The sequence below is a fragment of the Pristis pectinata genome, chromosome 21, assembly GCF_009764475.1.
Source record: "Pristis pectinata isolate sPriPec2 chromosome 21, sPriPec2.1.pri, whole genome shotgun sequence".
Classification (NCBI taxonomy): domain Eukaryota; kingdom Metazoa; phylum Chordata; class Chondrichthyes; order Rhinopristiformes; family Pristidae; genus Pristis; species Pristis pectinata.
Genome location: NC_067425.1, coordinates 18,605,788 through 18,630,785, shown reverse-complemented (window position 1 = coordinate 18,630,785; position 24,998 = coordinate 18,605,788). Strand labels below are relative to the sequence as shown.

The window sequence follows — 24,998 nt, the reverse complement described above, 5'->3', positions numbered from 1 at the left end:
TATGCATGGATACACATATACACAAAAAAATTAAATGAGACTTAGAAACTGAAGGTAACCATGACTGAACAGAAATAAGCTCCTAAAATAACATATAGCTTAAAAAGTTAGCAGTGATTCCAAAACCAACGATAGTGGGATGTGGATACATTTAGTTGCTTTTTTGTGTGTATTGTTCCAATGGCTTGTTCATGTTTTCACTAACCTTCATAAGTCTGTGTTCATTCAAGCTCTACAACTCCATTTTAATTAGCAAGTTCTCACTGTTTCTATCTGTAGAATGTTTCATTCAACAAGTGCTCAAATTCCCATTCTGTGATAAAGCTCACGAAGTCATTAAGAAATAACTAGTTATATCAAATCATTTGGGACCTTCAGAGAGATAGATTAGGTCAATTAGATCCTGTAGTCTGAACGCATACAGGAGAATGAGAAGATTGTATTTATAAATATTAGCCATAAAACAACTGCTTAATACATAGATTGTAATCATTTCTTACATGGCTGGTTAGCATAATTTCTAATGTAAATATATGTATGCAATACATTGCTGTTCTATATTTTCTTGATTCGTTTTTGTTGAATAAATTTGATAATTAATACAAGTATAAGATGTTATCAATGCAAAGATATTCTACTAATTGCCAAGGATGGAATGAAAAAATCCTGTGAAGATACAGGATAAGTGCACTAAAGAAAATTAACAAGAAATTGCATAGATACATGGGATTTATAGCACTGGAACATACCATTCAGCCCAATCAGTCTCTGCTAGCAATTTTGTACCATTCTCTCTTCTCCCTTCTCCCATCGGGCAGAAGATACAAAAGCTTGAGAGCACGTACCATCAGGCTCAAGGACAGCTTCTATCCTGCTGTTATCAGACTCTTGAATGGACCTCTCATATGCTAAAAGATTAACTTTTGATCTCCCAATCTACTTCATCATGGTTATGTCTACCTGCACTGTACTTTCTCTGTAACTGTAACACTATATTCTGCATTCTGCTTTCCTTTTTATTACTGTGATGTACTTATTTATGGAATGACCTGCCTGGGTGGCACGCAAACAAAAGCTTTTCACTGTATCTCGGTACATGTGACAATGATAAACCAAGACCAATACCTTTTGCCCCACTTCCCATCACTCCTCAGGCCAAGGTGATTCTTTATTCCTTTTCCATCAACATACCTACAATTTCAAAATATCTTTTCAAAGTCAAAGTCAAGTTTATTGTCATATGCTCAAGTACATGTATGCACAGATGCAATGAAAAACTTGATTGCAGCAGTATCACAGGCACATAGCATCAAATACACAACCTTCACAAGAAAAACATAAATTAACGACATAAATTATACAAAATTATTCAGGAAAGAACACAATTAGAACAAAAAAGAAACAAAGTCTGTTGTAGTGCAAAGTGGTCATTGTGTTGTTATATTGAGATAGTGATTAGGCTTGTGCAGGTTAGTTCAAGAACCAAATGGTTGAAGCAAATGACTGTTCTTGAACCTGGTGGTGTGGGACTTCAGGCTTCTGTACTTCCTGCCGGATGGTAGCTTCTATTTGATTCCAGTGTGATAGAGAATTCCACATTCTCCTCAGATTCTGGGTAAAGAAGTTCCTTCTAAATTTCTTAATGAATTTTGCAAATCAATAGTCTTTAGTTTTGCTCTTCCACGTCAATCTAATCAATGAAAACCAAAAGGCCTTCTCTTCATACTCCTGGGCTTCTTGTCCGAAAGGTTCCTGGATATCAGGGTCTTTGAAATTATGAAAAGCTGATATTCAATAAGAAGAAAAGACCTAAAAATATAAAGGGGCACTGCACAAAACTATCCACGACTACAGCTGGTAAAATATCCAAGCAATCTGATCCTTTAAAAATAGGTCTTTGTCTCCATGTTCAAGCATAAAAAGCACTGCATGCTTGATAACTAGGAATGATCATAGAACCAATTTTACTTGTAGGCAATTTTGTGCAGATTGTGGGCAGGGTAATAAAATTTGACACCATTTTGAGTTATGGGATTCTTCCCCAATATTCCTCCTCCTATCTCCAAGGCAGAATGTGGTTTAAAAGAGAGCAGGAAATGGAGTGGGAAGAAGAAATGGAGGAAGTGGGGGAAACTGGGTCATGGAGGATGCAGTGATGGTCCCCCCCCCCCCCCCACCCCGTCCCCTTTATGCTACAGAGAGACCTGATTCAGCAATGCTGGGTCTAATTGGGCTGCTTCATATCAATCATTGGGGTCACGGTGTTTGCAAATGAAGGAAAATGGGAGCTGGCTGTAGGGGTAATGGGGTAACAGAATATGAAACATGGAGCGGATGATTATGCCCCATGCCCTGAGTGACTGTAGACAGCAGCTGCATCCAATCCATGGATGAGGCACCTGTGACCTGCACTTCTCAGTGCATGGATGCCTGGACCTTTGCTTAGCATTGCCAGCAGTGAGATTACATTGAAATCATTGGGTTGGATTTATAAAATATAAAAATTATGTCCCAATGATGTTCCTTTAACTCACAGAGGATTCATTTCTTTTAGTGTGATCCACTGCTTGTTGAACTTTGAAGTTAATACCAGGAATCTTAAGTTGGTAATTAAACAACAGACATTACACGGATCACTGACTTCATTAGGTGTGTGAATTGTTACAGGAAATGCTCAGTCCAATTTCTATGGAATTCAACAATAAATGGGTGCAGACACTTCAATACATATGCAACAAGTTTTTTATACATAATTTACACAAAAAAAGGTGCAAATGGGTTCATTTTCCAAGCAATTGTTTTTAACAAGATTTGTATGTTTTATTTGAGCTCAAATGTTCCCAAATGTTCATTCCTTTGAAGCAAATGGCAGAAGTAGAGTCAAGATTGAAAGGAATTCTAATTATTGCCAGGAAAAGTAGTCCCGTTGTTAAGAAGCTCAAGAATTATATAACAGTATATTCTTAACACTGCAGAGTACTTTATTAGATTGATCCTCCTTGCTTCTTTCCCCACCCCCCTCTCCCAAATCCTCCCTCTGCTTAATCCAGTTTTAAAGACAAGGTTCATCAGGATCATTATCAAATGCATTGGTGTGTACAATATTACAGTGTACACTGTAATATTGCATTGCAGTCCATAAGTACAAATCATGGAGGAAACATATCTTGCAAATGTCGAAGGCATTAAAAAGACTATTCTTCATGGAGGAACTGGTGAGCTGCCAAAATTTCTCACAGGATCCAAAGTAGGTTCAACTATATTTTAAGACTTTATGAGTAATCTGAAAATATTATTAATTTACAACATTTCCAATGTATCAAAACAAAGTAGGTAGCGGAGTGTATTGCAAATATTTATACTGATAATGGATTATTATTTTAACTTATATATACAAATTTAATTCAGTTTACTTTATTTTCATTATGATCTATTATGTTTTATCAACTTAACTTCAAATATATTTCTATTTTTTTATTATCCTACTGTATTTCCAGTAATGTTACAATAGTAGTCAATCCTTAACAAACATGGAAGCGGAAAATACTCATTTCTAAAGCTAAAGTGTCCTATAAATAACATGGTCTTGCCTTGATATAAAAATTAATTTATTAATTTCAAGCAAAATATTACTGAATGATTTAGCAGGAAACAAACTGAAGCATTATGGGTGTTATATCTTCCTGTGTTGCACTAATAATTATGGACATATAAAGTTTTTTGTGTACTATTTCAATGCAACTGTTGACCTATTTAAACTAAATTAGATAACAACCTATGCCAAAGCAGTACAGGAGCTAATATACAGAGTAATAACCAGTGCACATGTAGAGAAAATAAAACATTCATGCAGTTAAAACATTAGCATCCAGAATAAGTATTCTTGATATGGAAATAAAAATAACATTCTTTATTTATTGTTACATAGGTCACATTTCATTTTCGAACTTTAAAATGTGACGGAGATCGAACAGTCATCGATGATAGCAAACAAGTCGGCAGGGCAATGGAAATAGTCATAGGCAACATGTTTAAACTGGAAGTCTGGGAAATTCTGATTTCATCAATGAGAATCGGAGAGGTTGCTGAGTTTTGGTGTGATGTCATTGTAAGTGTTACTGGCTGAAGCAAATTTTCAGTGGGAAACGGTGAATTGATGAGACGAAGTCTAAAGTAACTGAAGTCACCTATGTTCTGCATTAATTATTGGATGAGTAATACTGCTTGTCGCAATGCTCCACAATCCATTTTTCTGTTTAGTCATTAATTCTAATCCTTAGGCAGGATTAAGCAGGTTAAGTGAAGCTGCTGCCATATGGACTGACAATAACCACAGAAGGATGACTTACAGTTACTAATACATCATAAAATCCATGAGACTTTTTAAAAATGCTTAAACACCTGTACCTATGTTATTTTCTCCAGTAAAGCCATAATAAATTAGCAAACTAAATCAATGGTCTTACTTTTTACTTAACATAAATAAGAACTTAAGAAACAGGAATAGGAGGGCAATCAATCCTTGAACCTGCTCCATCATTCAATAAGATCATAGCTGATCCAGTCTTGGCTTCAACACCACTTTCCCACTTTTGCCCCATACCCATTGACACATTTGTAGTTCAAATCTCTGCTGGTCTTTGCCGTGAATATATTCAGTGATTCTGTCTTTATAGCTCTGCAATTCCAAAGCGTCACTACTCTCTGAGGGAAGAAATTCCTCATCATCTCTGCCTTATTCTGAAACTATGTCCCCTAGTCTTAGATGTTCCCACTTGGGAAAACATCCTTTCAGCATCCACCCTGTCAATCCATCTCAGAATCTTAAAAACTTCAATAACGTCACTTCTTATTCTTCCATACACTAACGACTATAGGTCCAATCTGCTCAATAGATATCAATCCCTTCATCCCAGGAATCTGGGATACCATCCAAGTATGCAATGCAGCAGGATCTGTAAATTTAGGGAAACTGGGTAACAGTTTCCTGTTAGGCAACAGCTAACTAAATGTTTGAATCACACTCCAGGCAGCCAGGCCTGGTGCTGCTTACTTTGATCTTCATGTGGACCTTTCTTGGAGAAGATAAAATAGCAGAACAGGCTGCCAATACTGAAATGTCAAGGTACATGCTTGGGGAATGGTAACTTTACTGAGGAAGCTGCACTCATGGTCTATCTCAGCCAAGAGCCAATACCTCAAACTCAGAAAGGAGAAAACTGGCAGAGAAAGGGGGAAAGTTTTTTTTTAACAAAATATTCACCAAAGAAGGGGACATAAATTGAAGTTTTCAAAGCAAAAGTTTTCAAGACAACCACTGCTGTAATGTGCATTTAGCATAAATGGATGAAGACAGATGTGCAGCCTGTTTCTAGAGCCTTAGCACTGCCCTTTTGGACTTGCTGCCAGGAAATACGCCAAACCTAATTCTTTCTGTTCCCTTCGAGACATAGTGCAGTGTATGTCCAATGTTGATTGGTTGTATTTTACCAGCTGTGAAAATGCATTTTCTGGTTATTCTTAAAATGACTAATACTGAGAAAAATGTTTCTCTCCTTTCTCCTCCAACAGCACACAGGCTTGTATCCAACTGTAGCCAAGAGCTTGCGTCGGATTATTGAAGGAAAAGATGCAACAGACTGGCACATTCATACCTGTGGTCTTGCCAATATGTTTGCGTATCACAGCCTGGGATACGATGACCTGGATGAATTGCAGAAAGAACCTCAGCCGCTCATCTTTGTTATTGAACTATTAAAGGTTAAACTGGTTCTACTTCTTAAATGAAAATTGAACTCAAAGAGTTAAGTTAGTTCTTTCAGTAAATTATTTGATCTCTGAGCTCTTACAGTTGTTGCCTCACAGCTCCAGTGATCCTGGTTCAATTAGGACCTCCAGAGCAGTCTGGGTGGAGTTTGTAGGTTCTCCCTGTGACTGTGTGGGTTTCCCCTGGTGCTCTGGTTTACCCCCAAATCCCAAAGACGTGCGGGTTGGTAGGTTGGCCACTGTAAGTTGCCCCCACTGTGTAGGTGAGTGGTAGAATCTGTGGGACAGTTGATGGGAATGTGTGGGGAATAAAACGGAATTAGTGTTAAATGGGTGCTTAATGGTCAGCACAGATTCAAAGGGTCAAGGGGCCTGTTTGTGTGCTATATGACTCTATGGCTCTTCCTTTTCTTCCTTACTCTTTTTATTAGTGGTCAATGTTGTACTTTATTTAATCCTTCTGGATAAAACAATGAGGTTTCTGTGTAACGTCAGCGCTTCCTAAGGCATCAACCAGAAAGACAGCAACCAAACTGCATACAGAAAACTGAGAAAGTATTGGTATTGGTTTATTATTGTCGCGTACCAAGGTACAGTGAAAAGCTTGTCTTACAAACTGATCATATAGGTCAATTCATTACACAGTGCAGTTACATTGAGTTAGTACAGAGTGCATTGATGTAGTACAGCTAAAAACAATAACAGTACAGAGTAAAGTGTCACAGCTACAGAGGAAGTGCAGTGCAATAAGGTGCAAGGTCACAACAAGATAGATCATGAGGTCATAGTCCATCTCATTGTATAAGGGAACCGTTCGATAGTCTTATCACAGTGGGGTAGAAGTTGTCCTTAAGTCTGGTGGTACGTGCCTCAGGCTCCTGTATCTTGGATTTTGAGAGAGAATCAATCTCATCTGCTCTCTTAACCTAGGGTCTTAGAGATTAAAAGGTCCAGTATTCAATTCATTTCATCAATGATTTTAAAAGACTCAAGGAATAAAATATGAGGAAAAAGTGCCAAAAGATGTCATTATGAATTTTCAGTTATAACTCTCTTCATTAAATGGGTAAATGACTCAATACTAAACATGAAAGTTTTTTTTTCAAATTCAAATTCAAACAAAAAAGTTTTTCCAGTAGCATCTGGCAGGCAATAAGAACTAATGTGATGATTTGTTTATTTTTAAGTTCAGGTCATGACAAAAACTGATACCAATGTAACAGCAGATTGTGACTGTGGTTTTGAGCAGAAAATCCAGGCTTCAGTACTGAGGGAGTGCCGAAGTACCGGCGGCTCCATCTGTCAGATGGGACTTTTAATCCTAGGCTCTGACTGCTTCCTTAACTTCATGCAAGAGACTCCATAGGTTTCAAGAAAGTTCAGAGGGGTTTATCCTGGTGCCCTGGCCAATACTGTGTCTTCAATCAGCACTTTCATTTGACAAACTGTTGGCAATCTGCTGTTAGTGGGAAATTATTGTGGACAAATTGGCTTTAGCATTTCTTACACAAGAGCAATGACTAGAGTTCCAAAATATTTCATTGACTGTACTTTGGGACATTATGAAAGGGATGTAAATAGACTAACTCATTTCACTGGAGGACCTCCACAACTTGTCCTTACAGTACCCCTTGTCTCACCCTATCGGAGATATTCCTACTTCCTGATCCATCCCACCCCACGCCTTCTCTGCAACTTAAAACTAACTTGTTTTCTTCTCTCTTTTTTTGGTTATGATGAAGGGCTTTCAGTCAGAAATGCTAACTGTTTCTCTTTGCACAGATGCTGCCTGACCTGCTGGATCTTTTCAGCATTTTCTGTTTTTATTTCAGATTTCAAACATCTGCAGATTTTTTTGATTTACTTGCAAATGTATGTCTATCTTCCACTTACTGGACAGTCACCAGGCACTTACATATACTACTCTTTCAACATAATTTCTATCTCTTAACCTGATACACAATACAGAATCAAACACACGTCCTCCTTTAAACTTGGGCCATTCATGGTTCTGATAAGTTCCATGTCATTATAAATTCATTCTATATAATAGTTTAATAAGTTAATTATTATATTATAATAGCAACTGTATGGATCAGATATCCCACCACTGAACTGTCAGTGACTATTCAAGAAGCCAAAGTCAGAGGTACCTTTCACAATTGGGCCTGCAGATTCTGAACTCTCACCACTCAACATGAGTCTGCTGCAAACTCCACCATTAGACCATTAAAAAGCCAATGTGCATGTGTTACCACTTAATCATCAAGACTTCGATCAATGTACCTTATATTAAAATCACATTGCCAGGAGTAAAACATTCTTTACCAAATCAACCCAAGTCAAACAAAAAATTGAAAAACCTAATTTACCACACCTAACTTTAATACTGTGGATCCCACACATTGGGAGAACAACTGTACAATGTCAATAGACACAGAATGTTGTGGTAAAGAGGTGCTACTGCATTCTGTACAGTGAGAGACACCTCACACATTTGCTGGAGGGATATTTTGTCTCTCTAAGAAAGTGACAGAACTTACCTAGAAGTGACATGGACATCAACGCTCCTCTCCCTCCCCTCCCCCTCCCCCCCCCCCTCAGCTGTTGGACACCACATGGTTGCTCCACTTACCTGTCTGCCCTGCCCAGGGCTACTTCCAGGCCTCTGTTTGTGTTCCCTCCCAACTCATCAGCGTATGGAATCCCCGACCCCATGGACACAGCAGACACATCGCCACTCAACAGTGAAGTCAAAGGGTTGCAAGATTTTGATTTATTTATGAAGAACTAGCTGGGAATGATCTGACTTGATGACTGATGATATTTTTTCTTCTGCCTATGATGCCATTTTGAGTAACAAGTGAAGAAAATGGTGTAATCGTAGGCTTCCTTCATATTATCCTCTTGGATTGGGTAGTTGTGGGGTAAAGAAAACAGGCTGCTGTTGAAGAAGCCTGAGGTGTCTCAGAGCTGGTTACCAGATAGAACATAGAACAATACAGCACAGGAACAGGTCCTTCGGCCCCTTATGTCTGTGTTGAACACAACGCCAAATTAAACTAAATCTCTTCTGCCTGCACATGATCCATATCCCTCCATTCCCTGCATATTCATGTGTTTATCTAAAAGCGTCTTAAACACCATGATCATATCTGCTCCCACTGCTACCCCTAGCAGCCTGTTCCAAGCACCTACCAATCTCTGTGTAAAAAAACTTGCCCCCCACCCTCCACCATCTCCCTTAAACTTTCCTCCTCTCACCTTAAATGCATGTGCTCCAGTATTTATCATTTAGACGTTAGGTCCATGTCTGCAGCCACATGTTATCCTGTTTCTTGGCTCTAGGCCCTTCATGTTAATAGTCTGGGCCATAAAAGCCAGATGCAGAATAAGCTAGAGGCAAAGAACAGTCTAAAGGCATCACAATTGCCCAACAGTGGGGCAGATCTTGAGCCAAGATAATCACATCCATAATTATCCACCAGCAAAGAAGAAATTATAATCAAAAATAACTTTAAAAGCATTTTTGGGGATGCAATTGGCTCATGACTAAACTGTGGTCAAGGTTAATACGGGAAAATTAACCCGGAGTTGTAGTTTATAATGGGCATAAGGTGTGACACAAAATGGCAGTTGGATAGGCATGCAAATTAGGCAAGCAAATGAGGTAATTTGGTATAATTACAACTGTGATGTCCATTTTCTTTTTTTCCCTGTTTGAATCAATGTCAAAAATATTTGTGTCTGCTCTCTTTGAAAATAATGAAAGGTGATCTAACCTTCAATGTGAAAAGGAAATGTATTTTTTAAACCTAGGTTGAGTCACCAAGTGCTTACAAACGAGAAACCTGGGCCATGAATGATGATGAGAAGCTTAAAGCTGTGCCTCTCCTCCATGGCACAGGAAACAAACTGTTCAAACTCGGCCGATATCCAGAGGCACTGGCAAAATATCGTGAGGGGGTTATCTGCCTGAAGAACCTACAAGTAAAGGTACATAACATTCATAAACTAAAATCATCAAAGAAGTGATTACCATATGCAAGATTGCACTGAATTAAATTAGTCACAAATTATTCCAATTGACATATTGGCTCTGCTTATTTCTATTGAATTCTGGATATTGCTACTTACACCTTGACTTCTGATGGCATTACTATATTTGGGCTTGCAGTCATTGAGATAAACAGTAAAAGAAAAATGAGTTGTCAAGCAGATGGTCACTAAATTAAAGGTGAGTATGTTTGAACTGGTGGTTGCTGACAAATACCCTCAAAAAATCTCAGTGCACCATTCCCATGAGTTATATTGTGAGCCCTTTATCTGTGGCACCAGACTCCCCATGTACCAATGTTGGGCACAGATGCTCACTGTTATGACATACCATTGGAGACATAGAGCAGGTGGAACTAGAGTTGGTACAGTGTTATGTTTATGTGTCTGTTTCCTTTATGATGCTAATTTGCATTTTCAAAAAAAAAGCTAGGCACAGTTAGATAGCTGGAAAAGGTGGTTGTAAATTCAACAGTAACTCATCCTATGATTTTTTTTAACTGTTAATTCTCAGGATGTGCGCAGAGCTGACATTATCTCCTTCCTTCCTTTGGCACTGTGCCACTTGATCTGTTTCTTGAACTATTGTGGTCCTTGCTATAAAGGCATATCCACAATGCATGACAATGAAGGAACAATGATATATGTTCACGTTAGTATGGTATAGCATTTGGTGCTGGTGCTGTTCCCATGCATTTGCTAGTCTCACAGTTTGGGTATTAGTGGTTGCAGATTTTGAAGGAATTCTTGGCCAACATAGCCTTAATCTTTGGACCGTTATTAACTAAATCCAACAGCGGAAAGACATAGGGAAGTACCAGAAAATACTGTCAGTGAGGGGTTAATCTTAAACGTTCTATAGCAAGTCTGCCATCAAGAAAAGTAGGTATGATAACATGGTGAGAAAAGTAATATAAAGGAAATGGTAATATAGAAAATCTGATAATGTAGTGGGTAAGGTGGTATAGAAGGTATGGTAATGTAGTAGGTACTGTAATGAGATGGATATTGTAATATAATGTCTGTGGAAATGTTTTGAGTATCTTAATGTAGTGATCACAGAAATATAGTAGTTCTGGTAACACCGGGGATGTATGAAAGTAAAATAAAAATGCTATGGATTTTGGAAATCTGAAATGAAAGCAGAGAACACTGGAGATACTCAGCAGGAAAAGCAACATCTGTGGAGAGAGAAACAGTGTTAATGTTTCAGAATCAGGTTTATTATCACTGACGTTATGTCGTGTAATTTGTTGTTTTGGGGCAGCAGTACAGTGCAAGATATCAAAATTTCTATAAGTTACAAAACTAAATGGTGCAAAAGAGGAATAACAAGGTAGTCTTCATGGGTTCATGGACCGTTCAGAAATCTGATGGCAAAGGGGAAGAAGCTATTCCTGAAACATTGAGTGTAGGTCTTCAGGCTACTGATGGTAGTAACTTGAAGAGGGCATGTCCGGGGTGGTGAGGGTCCTTAATGAAGGATGCTGCCTTTTTGAGGCACTGCCTCTTAAAGATGTCCTTGATGGCAGGGAGGGTTGTGCCCGTGATGGAGCTGGCTGAGTCTACAACCCTCTGCAGCCTCTTTCGATCCTGCACATTTGAGCCTCCATACCAGGCAGTGATGTAACCAGTCAGAATGCTCTCCACTGTACATTTACAGAAATTTGCAAGAGTCTTTGCTGACGTACCAAATCTCCTCAAACTCCTAACAAAGTAGAGCCGCTGGTGTGCCTTCTTCATGATTGCATCAATATATCGGGCCCAAGATATATCTTCTGAGATGTTGATGCCAAGGAACTTGAAGCTGCTCACACTTTCCACCGCTGACTCCTCAATGAAGACTGGTGTGTGTTCTCCCGACTTCCTCTTCCTGAAGTCTGCAATCAAATCCTTGGTCTTGCTGACAGTGAGTGTGAGACCGTTGTTGTGACACCACTCAATCAGCCGATCTGTCTCAGTTCTGTACGCCTCCTCGTCGCCATCTCAGATTCTGCTGACAACAGTGATGTCATTGGTGAATTTATAGATGCTGTTTGAGCTGTGCCTAGCCACACAGTCATGAGTGTAGAGAGAGTGGAACAGTGGGCTAAGCACGCATCCTTGAGGTGAGCCTGTGTTGAGTGTCAGCAAGGAGGAGATGTTATTACCGATCCGCACTGACTGTGGTCTCCCGATAAGGAAGTCGAGGATCCAGTTGCAGAGGGAGGTACAGAGGACCAGGTTTTGAAGCTTGTTGATTAGTACTGAGGGGATGATGGTGTTGAACGCCGAGCTGTAATCGATAAACAGCAGCCTGACGTATGGTTTGCTGTTGTTCAGGTCGATGAACTTTCATCAGTGACAGATCATGGTTCTTTTCCCTCTACAGATGTTATCTAACCTATTGTGTACTCCAGCATTTTCTGCTTTTGTTTTGGATTCTGTAGTGTGTTGGTCATGAGTGGTTATGGTGAGAATGGGAATACAATGGTTATGGTGTTCTGCTTGGAATATTAATTTACTGAATATGGTAATGTAGTTCTTATGATAATACAATAGGTGTGCTACTGAACTAGAAAACATTTGATATTTTTAACAAATACCATCATGGTAAATTGGGAAGTTTTATTTAATAAATCTGATGAGTTGTGTGCTAACAGCACAAAACGTGCGACAAATGTTGCTGCCTGACCTGATGTATATTTGACTAGAGTCTATAGTAAATGTTTTTTTTTAATTTATAAAAGTATAAAACAAGATTTTAAAAGAAGGTTTAACCTTCTATGAGGCAGTGAAGGAAACCACTCACTTGGGGCTGTGTACAGTCACCTTCATCTCATCAGGCAGCTAGTAGGGCTGCTGCCTCACAACTCCCACAATTCTGGCTCAATCCTGACTTCCGGAGCTGTCTGTGTGGAGCTTGGATAATCTCCTGGTGACCACATGAGTTTCTCCCGGGTGCTCTAGTTTCCTCCCACATTCCAAAGTCCTTCAGCTAGGTAGTTTGGTTGGCCAGTATAATATGCCCCTCGTGGGCAAATCTCATATGCCCACCATGTTTACATATTAAAAAAATCTTTTCAGTTGTTCTGCATTGACATTTTTGATGGTCAACACTTTTAAGATGATTAATATCAGCAATTGTGTATTGGAAAAAAATTACACTTTTGGTATTTCAGCTATTATAATCACACTTAAGAAACACAGGAAACAGCCTCTTTTCTGCATTTCTCCCTGATCACCATGCAAGTGGTACTTAAAGTGCCTTTTAGTAATACAGTGTGCAGCAGAACTCAGCTGCCACGTTACTTTGTGTGAGACTCCCCATGAAGTCACAATCCGCATAGAACAGTTTGGTGACATGATACTGAACTGTGAACTGCATAAACTGTATGCATCAACTGCTGTTCTTATAATGTTTTAGGTTCAATGATTAATGCATCAAATAAGGAAGGAGGTAACGTTACCTCTAGCTTTAGCCTCTTTCTCTGGAGGTAGTGCCAGGAAAAGAAGTGTTACTCTCCTCCATTGGAAACAAGCTTTCTAATAGCTATACATGTTACATTATTGTTGGTAGTCATGGAGACATTGATAGGTCAGCTAATTTCACCACAGATCATTCCCTGGGTTATAAACACCTGACTTATGGACACCTATACATAGAAATGAGCTCCCATAATATTATTAAATCCAAAAGTCTGAAGTACCTATATACCTTTGTTCCTACGAATGGCAGAACTAGTTTCCTCTCCCTCTCAACTTTCAGTAATTGTTCTCTCTTCCTAGTCTGATGTGTTTTTGGTGCCACTGATTACAGTACTGTGGAGGTATCTTTACCATATAGGGTAACTTTTATGTATCTTCCGACTTATGGACAAAATTGACGTAAGGACGTCTGTAAAAACAGAACCCGTTCATTACCCAGGGATGGCCTATATAACTATCCCCTGCACAACACCCTCCCCTCCTAAGTTGTGGGCATGCTATGTTGGCACTGGAAACATGGCGACACTTGCAGGCTGCTCCAGAACACTCTATGCAAAAGATGCATTTCACTGTGTGTTTCGATGTACATGTAACTAATAAAGAAATCTTATCTTATCTGTTTAACCCCTTGTGCTTTAATAATAAAGAGATCAGACTATGAATAGAATTACAATGTAAATACTATTATTTCACAGCACATTATAGAAGTGTATTGAAGGAAAAAAATTAAAGAATAAATGTTAAGATTTGCATTTTGCTCTGAGATAATATAGTGCTTGGATAAACAAGGTTTGGATAATAATTTTGATATTTTATGTTAGCTGAAGCCCTGGGAGATTCAGTGGCTGAAACTGGAGAAGATGGTTGTCACTTTAGTTTTGAACTACTGCCAATGTCTTTTGAAGATGGAAGAATACTATGAAGTGCTAGAGCAAACAACAGACATCCTCAACAAGCATCCAGGTATGGGCAAATCAACCAGGTCACATCCAGAAACTCAGGATCCAGCTTTGCAATACAAAAACAATATAGTTTTAGAACACTTGAAACTCTGTAAAGGTATATTTAATTAAATGGCACAAACATTTACTCTGCTCCAATCAAATTTTAGAACTTTGACAAATAAGATCCTGGTTCCTTCAACCAATTCGATCCTAGATATTTATTGCATTCCAATTTGATAAATCTTAAAAAAAAACAATCACAATGTTCTATCACATTGTTTCAATGGCACGCAAATGCCAACAAAATTCCTTCCTGGTCATGGAACTACACCTAAAAGAGTAGGACCAGGGGAACACCACCCCATCCAAACACTCCCCCAGGGTACACACCATGTTGATAGAATGTGAAACCCAAAAGGTGGATGGAAAGAGTGCTGGAAAAAAAGAGGAGATACAGTGAAAGAGAGAATGACAGAATGAAGAAGAGAAGCAAGTGAAAATAAGATTCAGAAATATAGAGAGATCAATCTGAGAAGGTATATGTTTTTGGACATAGTTAAGAAGATAATAATAATTGAAGAGTAAAAATAAGAACTAGTGCATGTACAAAAAGAACTTGCACATCACTGTATTTTTGTTACCTCTGTACACTGTCGTTGGGATCCACTAATTTTTCTTTATGATGCCCTACAAAAGCAAAACATAGCAGATGCTGGAAATCTGAAATGAAAAGCGAATATGATACCCAGTAGGTATAGTGGCATCTGATGAGAGAGAGATGATTTCACATCAATTGTGCTGTAAGGTCATTGACCTGAAACATTAACACTTTCTTTCCCAAGCAACAAGTAATCTGCTGGATGAACTCAGCAGGTCGAACAACATCTGTGGGGAGATAGTGGGAGGAATTCTTTACCCTCACAGATGCTGCTCAATTCACCGAGTTCCTCCAGCAGATTGTTTGTTACACCAGATTCCAGCATCTTCAGTCTCCTGTGTCTTTCTTTTCCTAAGGATAGCGTGTTATGTTCCTGTTCCTTGGCAGTTTTGCCTTAAGCAATGAATAAAATCCAGTCAGGCATCCCCACACTCTTTTCAAGACTTCATTTCATGTTTGCTCCATCTTTCATGATGTGTTGACTTCCTCCTGCAGGTACTGTAAAAGCCTACTTTCTTAGGGCCAAAGCACATGCAGAAGTATGGAATGAAGCAGAAGCCAAAGCAGATTTTGAGAAGGTTTTGGAGTATGACAGTGGAATGACCAAGTCAGTGAGAAAAGAGCTACGGATTCTAGATTCCAGAATGAGAGATAAAGAAGAGGAGGAGAAACTACAATTCAAGAGGATGTTTCATAAATGAATTTGCCACCAAACCATTATAATGCATCATTGTAGTTGATGAGTCCTTACAAAAAGTATAGTGAACCTGTTTTCAACTGGGGAGTTTCTTTCTCTTTGAAGTTTCTTCTTTTTCTTTCAAGTTGTACCTTCATATAAGGAATCTTGTGAGACAAGATTAATTTAAACATGGATAGAGATGTGATAGGATATTTTTCATTCTTATGGCAATCTCATAACAAAAATATGGACAGACCAAAGTGTGAAGTACAAGGGATCACAACACTGGTTGTAACAACAGAAGTCATCTGAAACAGTTGGTCCATTGGTCCAGTTTGAAGAGCGTAAATGTAGTGAATTGAAGATATTTACAAAAGAACAATTGATAATTGATAAGAGAACAGTAAGAACAAACATCAGTTTAGTTTCAAATCCATTTGTGGTTCTTGGCCCTTGACTTGCATTGAGTTTGGGATGATCCTAGTGAGATGTTAGGGGAGGAAATGGGTGAACAAGTGCAATAAGATATATTACCTTATGGACAGAAGCATGATTCAGAGCATCTATATTAGCTGTTAGGATGGCGTCTCCTTTTAATTACTCAATATTTGACTAGATGTGATTTATTTACTCATAAGGCACGAAGTACAAGGTGCCTCTAAAATATACGTCAAATTCTAAACAAGTTGAAGCCCACTGTATACACTACAAAGGTGAAGCTACTGCACATATCTAGCTGGAGTCAAATGATAGATTTAGATGGCTTAAAGAAACAGATTTCATGTAAACTTATACAGCAACAGTCGAGGGTAACACTGCCAGGGAACTCATGGGCTTTGTAGGAAGTTTCCATTTCTTAAAAAATTTACAAAAATACAAGGGAGGACATAATTACATTAACTAGCTTTTCTGATGATGTGGGCGGCACAGAGGCACAGCTAATGTAGCTGCTGCCTCACAGCTCCTGTGACCTGAGTTCAATCCTGACATCCAGGGCTGTATGGAATTTGTATGTTCTCCCTGTGACTGCACACTGAGTGCTCCAATTTCCTCCCACGTCCCAAGGACACTTGTGGGCTGGTAGGTTAACTGGCATCTGTAAAATTGCTCTTGGTGTGTAGGTGAGAAATAAAACCTGGGGGGAGTTGATAGGAATTTTGGGGAGAGTAGGTTAGAAGAAAAACTAGTGAGGAATGGGATCACTCTGTGAGGAACTGGCACAGACTGGATGGGGTGAAAGGGCCTCCTTCAACGTCATAAGGAAACATGGTAAGTATAGGAAATATGGCAACATTATGGTAGAGACCACAGTACAAAAGAAACACATAGCTCTGGTACACTTTGAGTTTGTGAAAGGCCCAATATAAATGTCACATGATTATCTTTCTTATCAGTCAAGTGGCTAGGGATAGGCTCTGCAGTGGCACAGATATGAAAGGACAAATGGTTTATTTCTCTGCTATATCGTTCTATGATTCCGTTGAAATAGTGAACTGCTTGGATGTGCCCCTTTAATTTGAATGAAGTTGAACAGTTGGGCCAGGTTCTGTTAGCTCAGGCAAACCTGGAATTCAGCTTGTGAATAATTCCTTTTTGGACAAATCCATTTGAGGTTTCAGCTGACATTTAGGAAGGAGACACAATGCTCTGATTGAACCGTATGATCCCAACTACTACATGTGAATGAATCCTCCTATAAGTTACAATTTTCTTTAGAAGGCTTGTCCTTCTATGTGTTGTAAATGCATCCACCATATTTATTTTATTCACTGTGTAACAATAAGGTTATTTCAGCTCAAAAAATTAAACATGGAGCTATTCTCTAGACTGGTCAAAAGTATGTGTTTGCCCTTTCATTTATATCTTGTTCTGGATAATTGTGATTGCAAGGGAGAAAGTTAATAAAGTACTTCTATCATAGCAGTTCAAGCTGGCAAAGGCAGCTAACAGTTAGGATTTTGCGACCCTCCCCCCATTCCCTGAGCTGTTGGTAAATGCTAACTTAGCAGCTACTTTCAGTTACTGTGGCAAACTGTTTTCACTAGAGCTCAACCATGCTGTTGGAGGGATTAGAGGAAGTAGCTGGGACACTTCCAAGTAATGGGTTACAGTAGAGTTTTGAAAGTCATCCACATTTAAGCATGCAGTACAAAATATACTAAGAAAGGAGGGAACTTAATTAGTGGTAAGGGAGGAGATTTAAAGGTGACACACAAAATATAATTATTTAAACAATGAAAAAGTACTTATTCATATACTCAAATTCAAAATTCTAATTCAGATCTTTTGTTAATTTTCTTTATCAAACAATTAGCACAGACACTCAACTTAGCACGCAGAATAATATCTTTGACTCTGTTTAAAAATATACAGTTGAAATAATTCTAGATTTATAGCATAAAGAAATTTAAAATGTTTGATGGTGTGCACTGTTTATGCAAATATGATCCTGTGCAAACATTTTATTCCAGTATCACCAGGAATAATTTTCATTGCAGCATGTTATATGTAATGAAATTATGGATAACTATGTAACAGCTGTCTTGCGTTTGTTGACCACTTACGTAAGATTTTTAAGTCACAACAAAAGAGGCTTAAACAAGGCTCTGTCACTAAGTGCTTGCGTCAGTAAGTCTTCAAGGGCAACTTAAGCTAAAGGAACTCATTACATAAACCTTCTTCTGATATGTAGTCTGCCTTCTATGTGCCATCTCTGCACAGCTTATAAATGATCAATGGATGTCAGGATAGTTTGCTCTTCATTATTATTTCACCTCTGGGAATCGGTCTTGAGGGCTGAGTCTGGACTGACTCAAGCTTGGGTTTATGAACTCTTTAAAACAGAAATGCTACCACTTGGTTATTAGGCTTCTTACATTATAACTAGAATAAGGAATAGAAATAACAGCTGGCTTCTGTTGGACAGTTTGGTTTAAGGTACAACTTAATGGGGAAGAATGTGTTTTATTTTGTTTCCAAGCTGCCTAAAACAGATATGCAGAGGAGGAAACACCGGGATGTTTCCTGGATTAGAGGACTTCAGTTATGGGGAGAGTTTTGACAGGCTGGGTTTGTTTTCTCTGGAGTCAAGGAGGCTGAGGGATGACCCAATAGAGGTAGATAACATTATATGAGGCATAGATTGGGTGGCAAGTCATAATCTTTTTCCCATATTAAGTTTAAGATGAGAGGAAGGAGCTTTATATGGGATATGAGGTGTAAATTTTCTTTACACAGAGAGTGGTTGATATTTGAAGCTTGATGCCAGAAAAGGTGGTGGAGTCAGATACAATCACAGCATTTAGGTGGACACTTAGACATTTAGACAGGCAATTAAATAGGCAAGGCATAGAAGGGTATGGACCAGATGTGGGCAAATGGGATTAGTGTAGATGGGCAAAAAGGTCAGTATGGATATGGTGGGCCGAAGGGCCAGTTTCTGTGCTGTACGATGCTATGATTCCAGATTGATGGTAGTGTTTGTAGTGAATGCTGTAAAAATGTTCCCTTAACTCAATGAGCCAACATTCATTAAAAAAAAGATGCCTTTTCTTTTTAGAGGATTTTTGGATATTTAGGTAATTCCCATCCTTAGACCTCTGAAGATATTATTGCTAGATTGAGCACGTGCACATGCAACATGGAAAATTTAAGGATTCTCTGCCGACTCGATTCAGTGCTCAAGTTAACCTGCTTCCATCAAATTCCTGGGTGTACTATCTTAACAAAATGAATAAGTGCTGTTTTAATACCATTTCAACCCATTGGTGATTGAACTCACAGCTGATTGCTATTTAAGTTAGTGATCTGTGTAAGTATTAGTAGCATTTGAAAATGAGGCTTTCCCAAAATTCTTGCCTGCAAGGATTGTTGCCTTGAGTTTGTGCTCTTATGGAATTAGTGGCAATTGATAAGGAGGAACTGCCTAGCCTTTAACAGACTGAGGTTTTAAAGATGTGTTAGACTTATTTTTTTGCTATCTTGATGCAATGTACGTTATTCTTTTTTTTACTATAGATGGTTAAATAATTTCCCCTTTGTTATTTGATTTCTTGGAGTACCCTGTTTGAGTGCCCATCTACAATATTCTGAAACTCTAACGTATCTGTTCAAAAACAGAGTTCACATAAAGTGTAACCAATGTACTTCACTGCATGAAAACACTGCTTACTGCATTAATCTTTTTCACCCTGATGTGTTCTCTTGGTAGCAGTGTACAATTTCTTAAAAGTATCTCACTTTAACTCCCTGGATAACTCTCTGCTTTCTGGCACATCTTATATGCTTTGGGAGTTAGATAGACCTAATATAGCATTTAGTTGGAAAGCTATGCATATTAATCTTTGTCCTGGACATCAGGAAGCAATAATAATGCTGCTCACATCTTTGTTATAAAACATAAGCACAATTCAGAAATAATCCAGCACGTATCAATTGTAAACATTCTGCCCACCCCTAAATAAAAGTCAATGAACAATATCATCAGAGTAAGAACACCATCCAAGCCACACCTCATGGACTAGGTGCCATGTATGATACATGCTCCCATTGCCATTTATAGTGTGTGTTGCACTGGCTTTGGGTTCTGTTCATCCTCTAATGCTGTGTGAGGATGACCCATCCCTCTATACAGTAGTGTTTGGTGTGGTAAGGGAGTGGGCAAGAGCAGGCTCACATTCATGAATATTGTAAAGAAAAATTGCTGAGCATTCTGATATTTCTTTGTGGGAGTTTGCCATGTGCATTTCTGTGACTTCTGAGGTCAACCTTGAAGCCAATGGGATCCACAGATAGTGGGGAAGGAGGAGAGGATGATGGGAAAGGGGGTGGAGATGAAGTGTAGGAAAGGGCATGTGAGGTAGTGGTAGAGGCTTCTTTGGAATTTTGTACATTCCTTTGTGGTTTACATTTGATTTCTAAATCCTCCCACTGGAAGGACTTGAAGTGCTCAGTGCCTTCCCGGATGCTTCTCCTCCAATTCAAACTGTCATGAGCCAGGGATTCCATGGAATTGGTGAGGATGATACATTCTATCAAATAGGTTTTGAGAACATCCTTGAAGCATTTCTTTGTCCTCCATGATGGAGCTCAGGATTATGTGCTGATGTCAGGATTATGTGGTATCGCTTTTAATTATGTGCTTGTAGGTCTATTTGCTTTTTATGTTATTCATTATGATTTTTTGAAGTTATACTCATCAATATCAGTAGTTTTTTTAATTGGCATCAGAAACTATTAAAGTCCCTCATAGCTTTGACAGCTGACAAAGCTGTGAACAGGCTTTTGCCAGCTGTTACAGCTTTTAGAGTTGTTTTGGGAGTGAGCTTCCTGACTGCAATACCACCACAAAGATCAGGTCACTGGATGCTGAGGGCTGGTGAGATAAGCCCACTGCATCCAGACCAGGTAAGCAAAGGGATGAGGAGGTCTCAGGCAGCGATTTTGGACATGAGATTAGCCATTTCAGCCTAGAAATTCAGATGTGTTGTTTCTTCATTATTTAAAGTGTTGTTTCTTGCTTCCCTGACGATGTTTGAAAAATCTCTCAAATGACTGTGATATTCCACAGCAATGTTTAAAAAACAGACTTCCTTCTGCAATACCTCACTCTTTTATGGACAACAGGCATTGCTGAAAAGTTTTGACTTTCTCATTGCTTCTGGCACTTAGTCACAGAGCTGAGATATCATCAGCCAGTCTTTAAAACTACATATGCATCACACCTCCAGCACTCTCCCAGCTACAGTTTATTTGCGGGTGGCTGCACCAATGATTCCTGATGCCAGAGACTGTGCTCCTAGGCTCAGTGAAAGGTACCTGCAGAAGCAGGTAAAATATATCATCCATAGCATATACGTCCTCTATTCAAGAGAGGAATGGGGAGCTTTCAGGACTGTCTGCAGACAACAGTGGTAGGGGGTTGTCAGGGTGGTATCTACTTTGAGCAACATTCCCTATATTGGTGACCAGAACTGCAAAAAATCATCATGTCATGAGATTGGTCCAGGTGAGTGTTCCTCATTACATCTACAACTCCTGACTTCACCTCCACTCACACGCTGAAAACATCTTTCCTTACAACATACAGTCTCACTCACATAAGCTGCTTCAGACTCCCTTCTCTCTCCTCTTTCCTTTGCCTCTCTTCTTTGCCATCTACCTGTTGCTCTCCATATCTCTCTCACTTTCTCCTTCCCATTGCTCTATCTTGGCAGGCGTTGGCTGAGCTTGTGTGATTACACGATGCACAACAAAGCAGTACAAAGTGTGTCACCCAAAGCTGCATCATTGTGAAATAAAAACAGAAAATGCTGGAAACGTATCACAGGTCAGGAAGCAGGGTGATGGATAATAATATTCCTGTCTTCATATTTCCTTATGACATAGGAGTCCATTCGGTTCATCGAGTCTATACCAGCTTAAAAGCAATCTCATTCTCTCACTTACTCCTCAATAACCTATTCCCTCTCATGCACCAAACAACATCACACACACACACACACACACACACACACACACACACACACACACACACACACACACACACACACTTATTTATTTATTAGTTACACGTACATCGAAACACACAGTGAAATGTCTTTTTGCATTACTGAGAATGTGCTGGGGGCAGCCCGCAAGTGTCGCCACTCTTCTGGTGCCAACATAGCATGCCCACAGCTCCTAACCTGTATGCCTTTTGAATGTGGGAGGAAACTGGAGCACCCGGAGGAAACCCGTGCAGACACGGGGAGAGCGTACAAACTCCTTACAGACAGCAGTGGGATTTGAACCAAACTACATCCTGATTCTCTAGTCTCCAATCATCAACCTACCATAGAGGCAATTTACAATCACCAATTACCTACTAACCAGGAAACACAAGAGACTGCAGATGTTGGAATTTGGAGCATCAAACGATCTGCTGGAGAAACTCACCAGATCCAGCAGTATCTGTGGGCTGAAAGCAATTGTTGACATTTCAGGTTGAAATGCTACATCAAGAACTCTTAACCTGCTAACCAGCATCTCTTTGGGATGTGAGAGGAAACATGAGTACCTGGGGGAAACCCATGTGGTTATAGAGAGTAGGTGCAAACTCCACAAAGACAGCACTGGATCTGGATCAAACACGGGTTGCTGGAGCTGTGAGGCAGCCACACTGGTAACTTTGATTCTTGACCACCAATTGTACGTGGCTGGAGAGTATGATGTTGTGGACTAATGAAGAAAATATAAAGTCTGCTCTTGTAGAGGAGAGAGCTCATTGACCTTCACAGATACTGCTTGACCTTTGAGAAACCCCAGTAAAAAAAAGGTGCTTTTATTTTATGTTATCTTGTTTACTTATCAACCTTATATTTGTCTAAGGGCAATTCAATAGATCACGACGTATAATTAGGAATCACTTCATGTGGTAAATTAATTGGGTAAAGCTACATGTCTTCCTCCATACAACCAACTTTCCTTTTAGTACCGCCTCCACCAGTTTTGATTGTACTAGTTTTATCCTATTTGCTTGTTGTAAATGCATGAAATAGCTGATTTCATGGACCAGTTTATTGCCTGTAAGGAAACATCACTGTGCCTGTTGTTTGACCATTATCATGCAAAGGGATTTAATGGGAAAAGTTCTGAGTTTATCAGTGTTTTGAAGGACCAATGGATGTACTTCAGTCCAGCTATGATCTAAAAAGTATTACCAAAGACTTTTACGTTCTTTTTTAGGTTTTTAGGTTAGTTTTGTTTAGCTCCTTTAAACCTATTTAAAAGTCTAGATGCAGGGTCTTGACCTGAAACATCGACTTACACCTTTTGCCTCCACAGATGCTGCTTGACCCACATGAGTTTTTCCAGTGTCCTGGTTTCGTTCCGCAATCCAGCATCTGCAGCCTCTTTTGTCTTCTCTTTAGAAGTTCATTTGGAACCTCCTTGGTTCCTTTTGCTGGGAAATGAAGCTTGGTCAGTTTCTAAGCATGAAGGCCTCTACAGTACGGCTGTCGAACCCCTTTATGCTGCATGTTTGGCTACACAGAGGGCAATGTATCATTTAATGGACATTCCAATGACAGGTGTAAGGAGTTGATCGGCTCCGAGAATCATCGGGTCTTGTTTCATTTAACCAGATAATGGTGAACTCCAAATTGTAAAGGATGAGAGATGCATATCGGCTGGTGAAACCAAATAGAAAAAGGAAATAGAACACAAACACGATTTTGTTGGAAAAGAAATTTCAGACAAAACAAAATTGTCTTTCAGTTTATTAAATATTCTATTACTCACTAGAGGGCAGTACACACCCAGTACAAACATGAGATTTCATTTAATTTGTTATCCTGAATGTTTTTATTGACCGTAAGAGCAAGGAAAAGATAAAATCTCTGACAGAAGTGAAGTTATATCATTTCTTAAAGAATTAGATGCTCTTGAATAACAGATGGTGGCAGTTTAATTTCCTCTGTGGAAGTGTTACGCAAAGAATACATAAGCATATAACAGAAGCTGCTCCTCCAACCATACCATTACAATTTTTTTCTTTTAAATTATTCACATTGCCATGAAACAAAGTCAAACCCGGCATTAAAGGGGAAGCCTGCAAGGATTTATAAACACAGCTAAGAAGGGAATGGCATTAATGCAGCACATTTCACAATGTCAGGATGTCCCAAAATGCTGCCCTCACAGAGAATTATTTTGAAGTGTAACTTCACTATTACATACCCCAAAATTGCTGTAAATAAGTTCAGTACAGCACAAAGCTTGCACATGGCCAACTTCTCTTTGGATCTTCACAACAGCTTAGCTGTGACAAAACACAAACCTTCTGGACTGTGCTTAGCACTGAACTACAGGAATTACACATGACCACATAGGAGGGTTTTACATGGCTCATTGATCATGCATGCTCTGACTGTAGCATTTATTTGTATCTCAGAGCAGTATACTGCAATTAATTTGTTAATCTTCATGTTATTGGATTAAATATTGGTCAGGCGACCAGAACACTGCTGCTTCTGGCCAGATATACCTACCTGAACAGGTGCTCACTCAGCTTCTCATCCATGTTACTGCACCTCTGGTAGTTTTACGCTGAAGCAGCAAGGTGGGTGTTCACTGAGGTTCCAGGAGTGCAGCTCGAACTATGATCTTTTGAGTCAGAACTGCCAGTGAACCACATGAGTTGAGGGAACAACCCTTCTGTTGTCTATTAGGACTTTGCCGCTCTGAACTGAAAGAGTTATGTTGTGAGGACAGGCCACATGATTAGGGATGATATTATCGAGGTAATTAAAGGACTTGAAAGGGTAGACTTGGACAAATGCACCAAAGTTATGTTTGCTAAATTTGCTGGTTGGAAAGTAAGCTCTGAAGGGATATAAGGATGGATAAAGTTAGATTAACTGAGTGGGCACAGATCTTGCAAATGGAA

At 39.2% G+C, this 24,998-nt stretch overlaps 1 protein-coding gene across 1 annotated transcript; it reads left to right on the top strand.

The window, feature by feature from the left end:
* Positions 1-3,151: 3,151 nt before the first annotated feature.
* On the top strand, positions 3,152-15,593 carry aipl1 (aryl hydrocarbon receptor interacting protein-like 1). Its single transcript, XM_052035956.1, has 6 exons — positions 3,152-3,247; positions 3,929-4,108; positions 5,572-5,760; positions 9,586-9,762; positions 14,112-14,253; positions 15,388-15,593. The coding sequence occupies exons 1-6, from the start codon at positions 3,152-3,154 to the stop codon at positions 15,591-15,593; spliced, it is 990 nt and encodes a 329-aa protein (XP_051891916.1).
* The last annotated feature ends 9,405 nt before the right edge of the window (positions 15,594-24,998 follow it).

Coding starts and splice junctions, on each gene's coding strand:
- aipl1 (XM_052035956.1), top strand. CDS start 3,152: ATGGAGGAAACATATCTTGCAAATGTCGAAGGCATTAAAAAGACTATT. Junction 4,109..5,571: donor AGTTTTGGTGTGATGTCATT/GTAAGTGTTACT, acceptor CTCCTCCAACAG/CACACAGGCTTGTATCCAAC. Junction 5,761..9,585: donor TTGTTATTGAACTATTAAAG/GTTAAACTGGTT, acceptor TTTTAAACCTAG/GTTGAGTCACCAAGTGCTTA.